The following is a 16,483-nucleotide window of genomic DNA, read 5'->3' on the forward strand; positions in this document are numbered from 1 at the left end:
ACTACATTAAAGATTGTTATTTTCTTCTTTTTTATTTTCTTTAGGATGTAAATATAGGATATGTTACAATGGACAGACTCCCAGGAGCTTTCTTTTGCTGCCCATGGTGCACAGGGCATAGGGGAAGAGAGGGAAAAGGGTGGTCGTGCTCAGCAAGCTTCCCAGGCGTGCAGTGGTGTGGGGAGGATGGCCAGAAGCCCCTTGGCCTTTGGTGGTTGTACTGAAGCCACAAGCCCTGTCCCATCCAGGAAGCACCATCTGTGTCCTCCTGCCTGTGTGTTGCTGCCTGGGTTGCTGGGGCAGATCCTAAGGGGCCGGGGTTGTGGGAAGCCCTGAGGAGCTGGATGTCAGAGGCCATAAGCTGCCCCCAGGCACCCGCCTTGTTCCTGAAACTCGTCTTCTCTGGTGCTTTCCAGGAATTTCCCTCAGCAGATGATTAGAAGGAGGCCCCCTGTAATCAGGTGTGTAACCCTGGCCCTGGCATTAGAGAGCTGTGGGGCTGGGCGTGTGCCCTCCCTGTCCTCGGGATTGGAGCCCATCAGCCCTAGGCCGTGAGCTCAACTGCCTGGGTGTTGAGCCTTGTTCCTCTTGCAGTGGGGGACACCAAGCTCTGTGACTTTAGGTATGAGTGAGTGAGAAGAGCAGAAACTTTGAGCCCAAGAGGAGCCACAGTAAGGCCCTCTGGGCAAAGCATATTCCTGGCATTCCCAGGGCAGGGATACATGAGAGTGCGGTGGGCAACTTCAGGGTGCCACGGCTGGTTTGTGCTGGGCGACCTCCCTGTGTGCAGGGCTGGGTCTCTGCTTTGCTGTTGCTGGCCTTTTGCCATTGTGCTCCTTTGGCTGTCTGGAGAGAGGGGCAGCCCTATAAGGAGGGTGAAAGCCCCTGTCTCCAAAACCTCAGGGTGGAAATGCAGCTCTCCTGGCCCTCATGCAGCTCTCCTGGCCCTCAGCCCACACTGTAAGCAGGGCAGAGCTTTTTCCCCTGCCCCTGTAGCTTTCTGCCTGCTGCTGGCCCCTGGGGCTGTACTCAGGGTGAGTGAGTTACTGAGGGGATGGCTGGTGCCCCTGGATTTGCTGGTGGGATGTGTGGGTTACTGAGGGAAAGGTGGGTGCTGCAAGTGATGCTGAGGGGACATGTGAGTCACTGAGCTGATACTAGGTTCTCAGAAGAGATTGAAAGATATGGGAGAGATTTCTCTTTACAAACAAACTGTGGGTAAAGCTAGGAACTGAGAGATGGAAGAAGCAATGCGTGGAACCATCATATCCATAGGATAAGAAAAATGGGGGGTATGCATTAGAAGGGGGTCTGTATTAGGTGATTTGGGAAGCCTGTACCTCTCAAATACCTCCACCAATGGGTAAAGAGAGTGGGAAATGCGGCCAGGAAATTAGGAAAGAAAGGAGTCTGCGTCCACTAAAAATTTGAGAGACCCCAGGGGAATGCCCCATGGCCTTTCCCTTTATTCAAATAAAGTAACAAGACTCCTGTGTCTTCTTTTTGGATATAAACCTCTGGTGTTTGTGGGTTAATTTTCCTGACATAAGTGCCTCATGCATCACTGAGGGAAGGCGGATGCCCCGTGTGTTGCTGAGGTGTCATGAAGGTCTCTGAAAGGCATGAAGGTGCCCTGCATGCCACTCTGGGGCCATGAGGGTCACCGAGGGTGGCAGGTGCTCAGGATTGCACTGAGGTGACATGGGGTCACTGTGCAGAGGTGGGTGTCTGTCGAGTCTCTCAGGGTACATCGGAGTCACTGAGGGAACGTGGGCATCACTTGAGGGGGACACGGGCATGCCGCGTGTGGCTGAGCAGACATGCCGGTCCCTGAAGGTACCCGAGGGCCGCTGAGGGGACGTGGACGCTCCCTGAGGGACCCGGGAGGGGCGGGCGCGTCCCCACTGCGCAGCCGCCGCCGCCGCCGCCGCTCCCGGCCGCAGGGGGCGTTTCCCGCCCAGGCGCGGGCGGCCCCGCCCCGCCGGTCCCCTCAGCCACGGGGCGGGAACTCTTCAGCCCACGCAGACACAGATCTCTGCTTATTTCTTTATTTTACTGTAATAAAAGTGCTTTATCTCACCCCGCTGGCCGTTCTCCGTCCTATCCTCTTCCCTGTCCCAGTGGGAAAGAGAGTGACAGAGCGACAGAGTGGGCACCTGGCACCCAGCCAGGGTCGACCCACTACACTCATTTTGGCACCTGAATGTGTGGTGATATAAAGTTGGTGAAATGGACGATAGCAGGAGCCTCGAGGGGCCGGGCTGGAACAGCAGAGGAGTGCAGGCCTGGGGTGGCAAAGAGTTTAGCAATGAGCCCAAAGCTGCGGCAGGAGCAGCATGGGGCTGGGCAGACCCAGAGATGTGGAGCTAAAAGTGGAATAAAAATCCGGATCAGCAGCAGAAACAGCAGGGGCTGGGCAGGCCTGGAAGGAGAAAGAAGGTGGAGGGGGGGATTGTTTTGGGTGTCCCCTGGCTGTCACCTGTGTAATGCCCTGGCAACAGCAGCAGCTGCTGGGCTCCCACAAGCAGCCATGAGATGCTCCCTTTCAAAGGTGGTTGGGGTCCTGGTTTTCCCCTGAGGCACCCAAGCAGATGGTGAGGATCCCTCCCAGAGTGATCGGGTATTGAAAGGACCCAGTTACATGGCTACACTTGTGAGCAGAGGCTCACCCACAGTAAACAGACACAGTGATGGAAAAGTTGCGCAATAGCAGTGGTTCCTCGGGGCAGCAGCAGTCCAACGCCAAAACCTCAACCATTTGCCCTTTGAGCCGTGTCCCCCAGCTAAGAGACAGCCACAACCCCACCACCTGTCCCTCCTCCCCCAGGCATGACTCCCAAATGCTCCTTTCCCTTGGCTGACTCCTTAGTGTGGGATGTAAGAGGTCTCAGCCACGTCTTGTTTCTTCATGACCTGTATTTTGCCCCTGGACAACCACTCCCTTCACAGAGTCTTCCTTTTAGATGGGAAACAATTCCCTAAAGAATCCAAACCAAAAGAAGGGCCTCTACTTTGCTGTATAGAGACAAAATTAAACGCTACAAAACAGCTAAAATACAGAATTCAAGATAAAAAATTCTTAGCTTATAATGGCCCAGCTCCTTATCAAATTCAGGGATCACTAAATTTCTAGCTAAATACGATCTAACTCATTTTCAACATGTAAACAAGACAGCCAGTCCTGTCCTGCTGGGTCCCAGCAGTGCCTCGCAGCAGTCCTGCATCCATGTCAGGATGCTGGCCAACACAGAGCTGTCCTGGAAACTAAGGCAGCTGACTTGACGTTTGTGCAGGTACCCAAAGGTCAAACCCAGCGGTGTTCCCTCAGGATTTAGCAGTCCTGAGTGATCTCCCCTGATGTCACCCACTCCTTGTGGCACCAGTTGCTTTCCTGTGGAATGTTCTAGCTGCCCCAAGAGTAAAGAGGGAGCTGGAGAAAGAGCTTGCCAGGCTGCTCTCCATCCTTTCCCAGCAATCCTGGTTAGGGGGAGAAGTCCAAGCTGGCTCAAATGTGTAAATGTAACAGCTGTGCACAGGAAGGGTCAGTGGGAAGGATGATCCAGGAACCAGTGGCCTGGCAGCCTGAGCTTGCTACCGCGCAAGGCCTTGGGGCAGATCCTGCTGAGTGCCATCCCATGGCATGTGCAGGGAACCAGGGGGTCTGCTGTAGGGTGGGTAAGCTCTGTGGTGGGATGGGAACAGTTGAGGGTCCTGGTGGGGTGTTGAGGAGTTCTGTGAGTGTGTTTTGGGGCTATTGGTGTTGGTGGGTGTGTTGGGGAAGGAGTTGTCTGGAAGTGAGAGGTCTAGGCTGGAATTTGAGTCAGTTTGACGGGAGCATCCATGGTTTGGCTCAGCTTTGGTTATGGAGGACATAAGGAATATCTGTGACTTTTCCTGTTAGTGGTCCTGCTTCTCATGCAAAAAAAGAAGAGGGGAGAGCTGTAATTTACTGGCCACCTAGATATCTGTACCAGGGGGAGGATTAGCCTTTTTGCAATCTACTCAATCGTTTGGATTATTTTGTAATACTGAGTGGACTTTCATTCCTTGAGAGCTTTAATTTTTCAGAGAATTAGGATATTATCATCCCTCCATAGAAAAGCAAAGGTTTGCAAACGAAATAATGGCCTTTTTTTAGCCTCTGTGTAGTGTTATATTTTGTAAAGTCACTCTCAATGGATGATGTTAAGGCGAAGGACTTGCTGCTTTGAGATGGGAAGCAAACTTGCAACTCTTTCACATTCTCTGGCCATTCCAATTAATTGGTGAAGTCTGCAACTTGTAGGAAATTCTTGAGTTGAGCAATGGGGAAGCTCTCATGAATTGAGGATTCTTAAATGCCAGATCTTTCTGTGCCTTCCCCACAAAGATGTTTTATAGCTGCAGGGAATGACATCAATGGGAAAATAATTCCCACATGTAATTAATCTGACCAAGACTAAGCGTTGCCAGCAGTAGTTCCAGGAGCTCTTGCCAACAGCCCCTGCAGGAAGGAGCCCAGCCCCCAATGCACGTGGGCTTTGGCTGCCCTCTGGCACAGAAGCCCCTCAGGGGCACAGGTCTCTGGAGCAGGAGAAGGGCACCAGCACTGCCAGGGCTCGGCTGGGGTGGCAGGTCTGCCTCAGTGGGGACTCTGCCACACCTGCTGATTTCAGTGCTGCCAGGCCCCTGTGCAGATTCTGTGCAAGGCCCCGTGCCCTTCCTGCTGCGGCTGCGTCGGCAGCCCTGGGGGCTCCTTCTGCTGCCCTGAGCCTGCAGAGCAGGGCAGCGTTTGCTGATGGTTTGAGGCGTTCCTAAAGATCCTGTTGGGCTGTCTTAGACACTTTGGGCAAGGGATTCCTTCCAACCTCGGCCACTTTGGGGGGGATGGGGGCAGCCCAAGGGCAGGTGGCAGTGTGTGCAAAGGCCCTTTGTGACACATGGTCACCATGGGATGGAAATGGACAGGGTGTCAGAGAGCCCTTTGTGACACGTGGTGACATAGGAGCTGGCGGTGACAGGGCCATGCCACAGTGCCCAGTGCACGCGACGGGACAGGACGCGGCAGAGCGGTGCTGTGAGGAGCCCCCGCACAGCGCACTCGTTTGTGTCGGACCCGGAGCTTTTCCAAGTCTTTACTCGTACAGGTGACCTCGTGGCAAGACTGCGGGCCTTGGTGGCCTGTGGCTTTCCCGAGGCTTTTCTTTTGCAGGTGCCTGTGGGGCAAGACTGCGGGACTTGGTGGCCCGTGGCCTTCCCAAGACTTTTCTTTTGCAGGTGCCTTCAAGGCCAGACTCCGGTACTTGGACCTGGAGCTTTTCTGAGGCATCTCCCATCCTTCTGGCCTCTGTCCTCAAGGTGAGACTGTGGGACCTGGTGACCACAGTCATTTACGAGGAGTCTCCAGTCATTGTGGCAGGAGCCCTCGAGACCAGACTGCAGGACTTGCTGTCCTATAGCCTTCCTGGGGCTTCTCTCTCGCAGGTGCCTTCAAGGCACAACTGCAGGACTTGTTGACTCAGAGATTTCCCACGGCATCTCTCTTTAAGGTGCCTTCAAGGCAAGATTGTGTAATGGCGGGCATATTCCTCAGCGTCTTCAAAGTGTTCAGGGGGAAAAGAAAGACAGACCCTGGACCTGCCCTAGCACAACAGCCGGAAGAGCCAAAGAAGTTCCAGCCACTGCAGGATGGTGAGTGGCAGAACTGGGCCACAGGGCTGATGGCTGCAGCCAGCTGGGCCCTGCCCCATCCCATCCCATCCCATCCCATCCCATCCCATCCCATCCCATCCCATCCCATCCCATCCCGTCCCGTCCCGTCCCGTCCCGTCCCGTCCCATGTGGACATGCCGAAGGACAAGACAGAATAGGGGCTGGGGCTGACCCCTGGCAGTGGCTGTGCTCCATCCCCTGAGCCATCCCAGGGCTGTCCCTGCCTGGGGAGTGCAGGGCTGGGCTGTGTTCTCCGGCCTCTCCCGCAGCCCCTCAGCTCTGGCTGCTCTTTGCCAGATGCAGCCATGGAAAAGACACAAGAGCAGGAGCCTGCCCGTGGCCGCTTCCACAGAGCAGCGCAGGTACCTGCAGCCATCCCCACCTGGGCTGGGCCTGCTGGCACTGCTCAGCCCAGCAGTGGAGCTTGGAGCACTCCATGGAACATGCCTCTCTCCCCTGTCCTTTGTTCTCCTTGCACAGAGGTTCCGCAAATTCCTGCGCATTCGGCGTAGAAGGAACACCACAGCAGCAACTGAGGGCGCAGCTGAGCCTGACTGCAGGCTGACCGAGCTCCAGGCAGAGCCTGATGTCAGCCCAGATTCAGCTGAGCACTCACAAGAGTCTGACGCTGCAGTGGAGTTTGACAGGGCAAAGGCTGACATGGCAGGGACTGAGGGCATTCAAAATGATGACACCGGAGGGACTCAGGGCATCGCAAAGGCCAACAGGACACCCACTCCCACTATAAGCCAAGAGCTCATATGGGATTATTTCAAGGACCCTCGTGTTTCTTCTGACGTTGTTGAGAAGAGAGCTGCTTCTTCTGAGCAGCAGGTACCCAGCCTGGGGCCAGAACTGGAGGTCTCCCATGATCCTGTGCCCCCTCACGCCACATCCACAGGGCCCCCTCAGCCTTTGAGGCCAGCACAGTGTGATGGGAAGGGAAGCACTTCTTGGGGGAAGCTGGGGAAGTTGCTGCCTTGGACAGCACTCCATGTCTTCCCCATGCCTCCTCCAGGTGTCAGCTACTGTGAGGAACATTCACCAGAGTCTGGTGTCCCGTGTCACTGTGGATGTCAGGCAGCAAATTGACATTATAAGGCTGGCTGAAGAACACCCTGCTGATGTGGCGCTGACCCTCCTGCATTGTGCCCCATCGTGTGACAGGTATGGGGCCCACGTGCCTTGAGAGCTCAGGGCTCACCAGCCTTTAGGGCCCATCGCCCTGCACAGCCTGTCCAATGGGCTCTGCCCAACAGGCAGAGAGGTCCAGGAGCCTCGGGCCCCTCTGTGTCCTGAGGCTGCTGCCAGTGCTCCCTCCCTGCCCTTCAGGGCACCAGGGCTCTGTCACTTGGGTCCCCACAGCTACAAAGGGCATGGCTCTGTGACTGAGACACCCCTGACACAGAGCTCTGATCCCACAGACCTGCTGCCATGATGTGGCAAACCATAGGCTCGTCGGGACCAACAGTAGAGAAAGTGCTGCCAACACTGCTCTGTGTGATGGAGAACTGGCCCCTTTGCAGCACCTGCACCTCTGATGGAGACAACAAGGACATTTTTCCCTTGAGTGTGAGTTTATGGAGATGGCCTTTGATCACCTGGAGCTTGCTTCCCCAGGAGCTCTCTGTCTTCTCCCTGCCTAAGGTGCTGGGCTGAAACCTGGGCTAGGGGCAGACTCAGGGGGCACCAGGCCTGCTGCTCCCCCTGTGTCTCCCCTCAGGCCCTGTCCCATGGACACCTCGGCACTGAGCACTGCCTTGGTGTGCTTCTTTTGCAGGCAACTCTGGTGCTCTGGGTGATTGTCCAGATGCCACAGTGCTGCGAGGCGATGATGCTTTATTCCGCCCGCCTGTTTGTGGCTCTGCTGTTCCATGTTGTCATCACCACCCAGCAGATGCCACCAGTGGAAGTTGACAGCTTCTGGAAAGCATGCCGGGAGCAACACCGCCTTCCCAGCAACCCCAACAGGTGCCAGTCCTCCTGTCCTTCCCACGCCCTTGTGGCTGACGCCAGTGCACTCAGTGTGACCTGGGCTTTGCTCTGCACACAGGTTTGCAGTGCAGGCCATGAAATCTCTGCTCTGCCGACTGCGGTGTGAGAGTGTGGTCATGGAAATGGGACGCAAGCGTGGCTGGGACACGCTGCTCTGTGCTGACACCCAGCACTATGCCGTGGGTCTGCTGGCCAGGTGAGCCTCACTTCTCCCAACTGCCTCTGAAATCTGTGCCCTGTGCCTGGGGTGTCTCACACAGTCCCTGTGGTCCTGGCCAGAGGGCCTCGTCACTGAGGGATGGCTAAGCAGACTGGAAAAGGCTGAGAAGAGGGTGCCCAAAAGGAGCCACTTCCCAAAGCACCCATGGTCCCTCCAGGGATTCTGGGGAAAGGCCAGATCTCTGTGATTCTTTCCTGGGAGAGGTTTGTCCCCCCGCCCCCCCACCATCAGGGTCTTGGTGCTGTTTTCCCCTGACAGGGAGATGCTCTGTGGCTTGATCCCCTTCTGTTCCCATATTGCACTCGACCTGCTCAAGTCACTCAGAAGGGAGGAGCCATGCTGTGATCTGTCCTTCCTGGCATTCCTTGTGGAGGTGAGCCCGATGGGCAGCACTACCTCGCTGAGCTGCCTGCCAGCCCTGTCCCCTTGCATAGCCACAGCTGCCTGGGACGGTGCCCACGCCCTGTGCTGCTGCCTGGGCCCAGCCCTGCCCAGTTCCAGGCTCCTGCCGGCCGGCTCCCCTGTCACTGCCCTGTGCCTTTCAGGTCCTCGAGTGCTTGGACTTGACTAAACACGGTGACAGTGTCCTTGAGATCACATCAAGGCACCTGCAGAGCGAGTGCAGGCAGAGGCGTCGCCTGGCGCTCAGAGGCCTCGTGGTGCTCAGCAAGGAACCCTCGATGGTGAGGACAGGGCAGCGGCTGAAGCTGTGCTGGGGAAAGCAGCTCCTTGGGCTGGCTGGGCTTCAGGAGCTGAGGCAGCTGCTCCCAGCTCTCCTGCCTCACCTGCCTGAGTGCTTTGGGACAGCCCTTTGGCCTCTGGGCCTGGCAGCAGCAGGGTGGGGTTGCAGTGCCAGGGCGGTCTTGGCACTGCAGCCGTTCAGGGCTTCCCAGCACAGCCTGGTGTTCCACATAGGCCATAAGAATGTGCAGCCTGTCTCGAAGCCTTCAGGAGCTGCTGGGTGATGCAGATGGAGATGTAGTTGGCATGGCCCTCCGTGTGTTCATCAGTATTCTCAAGAATAAAGACATCATGATATGCAGCACCACTGCCCCAAAGCTGGCTCAGGCACTCCTGCTGCTCTTTGACCATGTAAGGCTCTGTGCCCCCAGACACGGGCATTGGCTGCTGCCCAGAAACTTTGTATCTTACAGATTTCTGAGCCTTTGCCCAGGTGAGCCTGGGGGAATTGGTAATTAAGGTCTTTTTCTCTTCTTTTCCTCCAGGACCACAGCCATGTGCAGTTGCTCTCCCTTGATCTCTTCTTCAAGGCGATGGACTTGGTAGTGGATGAGGGAAAGAAGCCCCTGAAGAAGATTTTGAACCAGAGCCTGCTTCCACTCTTCATCCACTGCCATGATGAGAACCAGCATGTGGCGAAGGTCAGGTTTTGTGTGATGCTGGTGCATCCCTGGGAAGGGCATCGGCTTCCTTCTGTCCTGAAACCTCCCAGGCTGCGGCTTCCTCTGGGCCCTGTCACCCATACAAGAGTCCTGTGCCCTTGGCTGCAGTGCCATCTCTGCATCTCTGCTGCTCTCCAGGCCTCTCGGGAAACGCTGCTTCGTGTTGCCGTGTTCCTCAAGAGGAGGAATCTGAAGCAGCTGATTAGGAAGGAGCAGCTATCAAAGTTTGCTGAGTGTCTGGTAAGGGCAGCCCGGATTAGCTCAAATTTGAGAAGCCCCCTGGTCCCGGTGCTCAGTGTGTGGGGCTGGCAGCTGTGGCCCCTGCCCGGTGCTGCACCCAGGGGCACCAGCCTGCGCCCCACACGCTGCTCCCTTCCCTGGGCCGCACGGCTTCTTCTCCAGGCTCCTGTGGCCCCGAGCCGGGTGCCAATGGAGCCCCACACTGGGGCTGCGGGGAGGGGTGACACCGCGGCTCCCCGGGCAGCAGCCGGCCCTCTGCCCCCTCCAGAGCCCGGCGCCAGCGGCTGCTGGCCGGGCCTCAGGGCTGGGCGGGCACGGGAGGCCGGGGCTGGCCGCAGGCAGCAGCGCCCGGCCGAGGGGCAGAGCCCGCACCAACCCTTCCCTCCTGCCGCTCTCTGCAGCTGGCACAGGACAGGAGCCGAGCGGCCGAGCAGCTGCGCCGGGCCCTGCCGTACCTGGACTGCCCACAGGAGCCCTTGCAAGAGGCGGCCATCAGGTTCATCGGTGAGCCACGAGCCCGGGCTCCCTCCCCGCCCCGCCGCAGCTCGGCCCCGGCCCCGGCTGCTGCCCCGGCAGCGGCACCCGGGCCCGGCGCCCTGGAGCCCCGGCTGCCCTCGGGGCTGCTGCTGCCGGCCTCTGGCAGCCGTGCCCTTGGGCTGAGTCAGGATGCGGCAAGGGCCCGGGCTGAGCCCTGCCGGGGCGGGAGGCCGTGTGGCCACAGGGCTGGCAGCGCCGCTGGCAGGGAGCTGTGCCGCCGGGGCCCTGACAGGCTCTGTGTTCCCAGGGATGGCCGGGCAGCACCTGAGGGGGCAGAAGAAAGAGCTGCAGGCCCTCATCGAGGGTGAGTGAGGGCAGCGGGCAGTGAGGGGCTGGCACTGGGGGATCTGAAATGCCCGTGCAGGGAGCTGTAATCCGTGCATGGCTTCAGAGGGCTTCTCTCTCTCTGTGGACACCTTGGTGATGTGGGAATATCACAGAGAGATTTCAGGGATGCAGGGCGAGAGATTTGGGTGGTGATATAGTTGGGAGAGATTCGTATCCAATACCTTGCAGGTGGTCCTGTTGGCCCCTTAACTCCTGTGGCCACAGTAAGAGCAGGCTGGGATGGCCCTGGCAGGACTTTCTCCTAGGATTCCCACAGATCCGGGCTCTGATCGTGGCTTTGTGCCCCTCTCTTCCAGCACTTCAAGCCCTGAGGAGAGATGACAACCCTTCTCAGACAAACACAGATCTTCAAGAGATATTCTCTAAAAGAGCTGCAGAGCTACGCTTGTCTGCTGGCTTAGGAGAACCAGTGTTCATTTAAGATGCTGTGGAAGATGAGACTACGCTGAGACCAGAAGAGACCAGCTGGAGCTCCAGGCACAGCTGATGACTTGCACAGCAGAGCCTGTGGGAAGCTCACATGGCTTCAGCCCTCTCCCCCTGCCTGTAGATAGCTCTGTCCCTGCAGCCCTCAGACACTGCCCATCCCTTCTTTTTCCCCCCACTTTCCCTTCCTTTTGATAGCTCCCTCCTTCCAGCCCTCAGACACTGCCCATCCCTTCTTTTTCCCTCCACTCTCCATCCCTTTTGATAGCTCCCTCCTTCCAGCCCTCAGACACTGCCCATCCCTTCTTTTTCCCTCCACTCTCCATCCCTTTTGGTAGCTCCCTCCTTCCAGCCCCCAGACACTCCCCATCCCCTTTTTTGCCCCTCTGCTCATCCCTTTGCATCCCATCAATAAACAGTTTGGCTTTTTCACTTGACCTGTATCTGTGTGGAGCTGAAGGGTCACAAATCCAGAGCGCTGTGACACACAGGCCCCTCCTGCCGTTCTCTCCTGCGCCGTGTTTTGTGCAGAGACGCAGAGGAAGGAGCGCAGATCAGGCTGGAAAGGTCCCTGTGCTGAAGGCCCGGCTCCACAGCATTGTGGAGTTCAAGGTGTTACTGAAGGCCAGTAGTGGGACAAGGAGCCTGTGTGTGTCAGGGACCAAAGTTGTGTCTAAGGCCCTGCCGTGTTCCGTCCTCTGTTGTGCACGTTGAAAGGTTAATGAATAAAGCCAGGTTCAAAAACCCTCCTGGAAAGGCAAAATCCCAATTTCAGAAGCTTTTTCTACTTCTGCATTGCAGGTATTGATGGATCTACTGGAGAGGGAATGTTCATCCCAAATTTCTGCCCGTTTTTCTAGGAACACTCCAATGACAGTACAATGCCATGTGTACTGATTCAGTCTTCTGAGGTTTTTTGGGTTATTCTTTTTTGGGATTTAGGGGTATGGAAGGTGGGGAGAGAGGCAGGACACAATCCAGATCTGAAAAAATCCCATACAGCACTGGAAATGAGGAAAACATAGTGGAAACAAGAAGAAAGGAACTGGGGGAAAAAGGATTTTTAAGAAGGAAAAATAGGGAAAAGAAAGGACATAATTCCAGACAAATCCACTAGGAAAGAATAATTTGGCGGTGGAATAGGAGAAAATCCAGCCCAGCAGGCTACCAGGGCCTGGGAGGGCCCAAATTTTTTATTTTATTTGGGAACTTTTTAGGGCTTTTTAAAAATATTATTGGATTTTTTTCCAGGAAGATCCCCTTTTCCTTTCTGATGGGACTGGAAGTCAACTCCTGCTCCTGTAGTGCTGTTTTTGCCCATCCTCATTCCTGAATATTCTTAGAAACATCTGTAAAATGGTGAAAATGATGATGGACTGTGGCCTTTTTTCATTCTCTGTACTTGTGATGCTATTGGAGTGAAGAGGGGAAAAAACAATAAAAAATGGGAAAAAATATTTATAAATCAGAATTTTACCATCTACCAGTGCCTGGCTTTTTGTTACAAAGCTTATTAAAAAGAAAAAAAAGGTGGTTGCAGTGGGTGACTCCCTTCTGAGGGGAACAGAGGGCCCCTCATGCTGACTGGAGCCATCCCACAGGGAGGTCTGCTGCCTCCCTGGGACTCGGCTACGGGGCATCACTGAGAGACTTCCTGGGCTGATCCAGCCCTCTGGTTATTATCCACTGCTGCTACTCCAGGCTGGCAGAGATGAGACTGAAAAGAGGAGTGCCAGGGCAATTCAAAGGCACTTCAGGGCACTGGCTGAGTGGTTGATGGGGCAGGAGCACAGGTAGACTTTTCCTCAGTCCCTTTGGTGGCAGAAAAGAAGTGAAAGGAATAGGGGAGCCCACATTATCTACAAGTGGCTCAAGGGTTGGTGTCATCGGCAGAATTCTGGGTTCTCTGATCTTGGGGCAACTTTTCTGGCACCCGGCCTGCTGGAACTGGATGGGCTGCATCTCTCTTAAGGGTAGAAGAATTTTATCTTATGAAGTGGCAGAACTCACTGAGAGGGCTTTAAACTAGGTTTGAAGGGGGAAGGGGATGCAGCTGGGCTGTCTGGAAGCAGCCCCAAGGGTGGTGAGCCTGAGGTAGGGGTGAAATCAGTAGCCCAGCTGAGGTGCATGTACACTGTAATAAATGAAATTCAGCCAAATTTATCAATAACAATTTTATTGAAAAATTTGCAAAATCAAATGATGAAAACAGCTACAATCACAGTCAGCTTCGAGCTCAGGATCGGTGCTGGGTGAACTCTGAACCAGCCTCTATCACACTGATTCCCCCAAGTTCACCGCCTGTCTTTTGGAGAGATGAGTTTTGATAGAGTTTTTACAGCTTGAGGCTGTGCAGTCTCAGTTTTTTCTTTCTTCTGAAGTTTGTTGCATATTCATATTTTCTGTTGGTTTTTTAACTAAGTTTCCGAGAAGGGAGGAAAAGTCTGAGTAGATTTTATGAGAGCTGAGTACTGAGATGCACGGTCCGGAGAATTTTTCTGTTGGATTGTTAACGAAGGTTCCGAGAGAGGGGGAGAGTTACAGGAACTGGGTATTGAGATGCACAGTTGTCCTGGGGTGATTTTACCTTTAAGATAGCTTTGGGAGCTGGGAGGAAGTTGAAGCTGGGAGAGGCTGATAAGAGTTTTTCCTCTGACCAATTATTGGTCATTTCTGAGAATTGGTGGTGGTTTTAACCACTGAGAAGTGAGATCAACTTGTGAACACCACCTTAAGATGTAAAGCCAGGGTTCTTTTGTTCTCTTTGGTTTCTGGCTTCTGATGAGGTAACAGGGCTCTGTCTCGGCCTCCCCACCCCACTCCAGGCTGGACAAGGCCACAGAGGGTGGGGAGGGGGGAAACGGAGCCGGCCTGGCTTGGTTTGCAGTTTCTGCTGCTGAACTGAAACCTGACACCATGAACATCTGCAGCTTTCCAAGACTTTAACTCTTTTACTACTTGGATGAGACTGACAGATTACTCCTTTTTCCCAGAGAGAGAGAAGGAGGAGAAAGAGAGAGATAACATGAAGAAGACATCATAAAACCATCAAAGACAGTGAAGAAAAGAGTTAAGTTTTAGATGAGGAAGAGAGAATAAAGAGATGCTTTAATTAAGCTGAAATATTTTTCTGTTAAAGCTATGGAGATGGACAATAGTGTTCTGAAAAAGAGCTCCTTTAATTCAGAGTATATTGGAAGGAATAGAGTGGTTCAAAGTGTGGATTTTGAGCAAAAGGTAGAGTAATTGTGATACAGTGAGGTGCTGGAACAGAGGGGAGAAGTAATAGTTGAAGATTTGGGACCTTGAGAGGCAAAGAGGAAAAAATCTGTTTCCAGGGAGGCTCACAAAAACCCATGAAGAGAACTTTTGCCTTTGAATCCTTAAAAATGACATCCCTAGACTCATTTGACCCATAACACACCTCAGAGCAATGTGAAATGGGAGGAGAGAACTGATGACAGATTTCCGGGCAGCTGACATCAGAGAAATAGAAAGCTATAATAGAAATAGTTTTCTTGTGAGAAACTCCGTAGATTAGCAGAAGAAGACTTCTGTTTCTCTACAAAGACTGATGAAAAGACTCTAGCAGGAATTGGGACTGTTTTAAACACCAAAGTTCCAAAGTTTTTTGTCTCTATGTTGTCATGTGAACAAGGGAATGGTTGGGTAGTGGGGGATAAAAGGGTTTTCTGGAAGTTTATTCTGGTGTTCCTATTCTTGTAGTTTTGTTAATAAACTTCCTTTATTTCCTTTTAAGTTTTAAGCCTGTTTTGCTCTTGCTCTAAGCCATATCTCACAGCAAGAAATAAGGAAGTTTTCTAGTAATTTTTTAGTTACTGCTTTAAAACCACGACAATGTGAAAGAACAATTCCTTTTTTGGTTTAAGACCAAAACTGCAACATTTAAAGTTGTTTTATTAAGCTGTGGAGACAGAGAGAAGACTGTGGACTAAGGCAATGGCTGAGGTTGCTGTATCTTAAGGAAGAGCTGTCAGTACCAAGTTGTTACTCAATTGTTTGCTGCTTTGGGCAGAATATTCAAAAGATAGACAACTTCTGACAAGCAGTAATCCTTTCCTTATACCCCAAGTATTTGGATGCTTCAGGACATTTATCACAGCTGCCAAAACTGGATTCACAACCTGTGGGTTTCAAAAGGAGAGCAAGATTATGCCTGTTCTTGCTTTGGGAAAAGGGGAAAATATTCTCATTCCTTCTTCTCTTTCTTTGCCTACATCTTTTTCACCGACTTTTGACTGGACTCAGCTCAGTGATAAACCATCCACAGGAGCAGCCAGGACTCCTTGTGGCTCTTTCCTAGTGAGGAAGCTGTGCTGAAGCCACACCTCCTGTAAAATGCACTCAGCATTTTACATACTGAGCTTTCCTATCAGCCTCCCACATCTCAGCCATTCCGTGCTGGGAAATGACAGACAGGGCTGCAGAGTGATGGGGGGAGGAGGGGAGAGGAGACAGTGCTTCGTTTAATTATCCCACTTCAGCCTGATTGCTGCAGTGGTATCTTAAAAGTGAAAAGATTTGGAAACTAGATTTCTGGTAATTAGCATTGAGAATATTGTAATGCCAGCAGCCAGCCTCTCTCACCGAGGATTTACTTCTCTGGGATGAAATTGCCAGGCTCTCACATCCTCTGATCTCCTCAGAGAACCAGCTCTCACACGTGCTGGCAGACAGCATCTCTGGGCTCAGGATCAGGGGCAGGTAGCAAAGAGGGGACTCTGTCTGTCGGGGCTGGGGCAGATCCATCTCGTCCTTCAGGAGGGAGCCCACGCTGCCAGTGCTACAGCAGAGTGTTTGCAGGCACTGCTGTCACCACATCCTGATGTGAAACTGCTGCCATTTACTGCCCTGGCTGAGGCTGGGGTCCAGCACACATAATAAGAGAGGAGCTTTAAGCAAGTAGTCAAGAGTGAAGGGAGTGTGAGTGTCAGATATTGATGATCCAGCGTGCCCAGTCTGCAGCTGCACTACTGGGGGAAACCGAAAGAAAATATCACAAAAGCAGCAGGCATCACAGATTGCCTTTCACTCTTTCCTGGACAAAAGATAGATTTAGGTAATAATTCACCTAATAATAGATTAGGTAATAAAGAATTAGGCTGTATGAACCTTCTTGAGGAACTGTGCTTGTAACACGGGCAATGGTAAAATATCAGCAAAAGCTGCAGCACACTCAGGCAGCAAACACTGTCTGAGACAGAGCAGAACAAACCATTTGGATCCCCAAAATGACTGCTCACATGAGACCACAACCTCCTGATCACTCCCTAGGTTTGTACCCATTTTGGGGGATATTTTGGAATATATCTTGGCACAAGCAAGCATGTGCATCCAAACCAAGGAGTTTGCCAAAGAGAAATAGAGGAAACTTGCTACCCACCAGCTGTGATCCTGGCCAGGAGCTTGGGCAATAGCACATAAACACCTGTTTTCATTTGCTGAGTGGTGCTGTGACACAGGGGTGAGCGGTGACATGAAGCTTTTCACCTGGCCGTGATCTGCTTTCAAAGCTCTGTAAACAGCTCTTAGCTGAAAATATCATCTAACTTTTTTTTTTTTTTCCCCCTTTGTTGCACGCAGTTCATCCTCAGAGGAAGAA

At 53.3% G+C, this 16,483-nt stretch overlaps 2 protein-coding genes across 2 annotated transcripts in view; one reads left to right on the forward strand and one right to left on the reverse strand.

Annotated features, from left to right (window-relative positions):
* Positions 1-16,483, reverse strand: part of LOC147646411 (uncharacterized) — a 584,263-nt gene that overhangs the window by 26,994 nt on the left and 540,786 nt on the right. The window lies entirely within an intron of this gene.
* LOC147646412 (maestro heat-like repeat-containing protein family member 7) lies at positions 5,026-11,297 on the forward strand. Its single transcript, XM_086873472.1, has 16 exons — positions 5,026-5,337; positions 5,529-5,670; positions 5,989-6,053; positions 6,172-6,525; positions 6,710-6,858; positions 7,116-7,263; positions 7,472-7,662; positions 7,745-7,882; positions 8,165-8,279; positions 8,452-8,589; positions 8,822-8,998; positions 9,133-9,288; positions 9,448-9,549; positions 9,951-10,053; positions 10,334-10,390; positions 10,731-11,297. The coding sequence occupies exons 2-16, from the start codon at positions 5,553-5,555 to the stop codon at positions 10,853-10,855; spliced, it is 2,136 nt and encodes a 711-aa protein (XP_086729598.1). The 5' UTR covers positions 5,026-5,337; positions 5,529-5,552; the 3' UTR covers positions 10,856-11,297.

The sequence above is a fragment of the Cyanistes caeruleus genome, unplaced genomic scaffold, assembly GCF_971803275.1.
Source record: "Cyanistes caeruleus unplaced genomic scaffold, bCyaCae1.hap1.1 HAP1_SCAFFOLD_99, whole genome shotgun sequence".
NCBI classification, from domain to species: domain Eukaryota; kingdom Metazoa; phylum Chordata; class Aves; order Passeriformes; family Paridae; genus Cyanistes; species Cyanistes caeruleus.

Bases quoted from the DNA above. Each gene is read 5' to 3' on its own strand.
- LOC147646412 (XM_086873472.1), top strand. From the start codon at position 5,553: ATGGCGGGCATATTCCTCAGCGTCTTCAAAGTGTTCAGGGGGAAAAGA. The intron at 8,999-9,132 runs GTAAGGCTCTGT...CTTTTCCTCCAG, and splicing joins TCCTGCTGCTCTTTGACCAT to GACCACAGCCATGTGCAGTT. The intron at 10,391-10,730 runs GTGAGTGAGGGC...CCTCTCTTCCAG, and splicing joins GCTGCAGGCCCTCATCGAGG to CACTTCAAGCCCTGAGGAGA.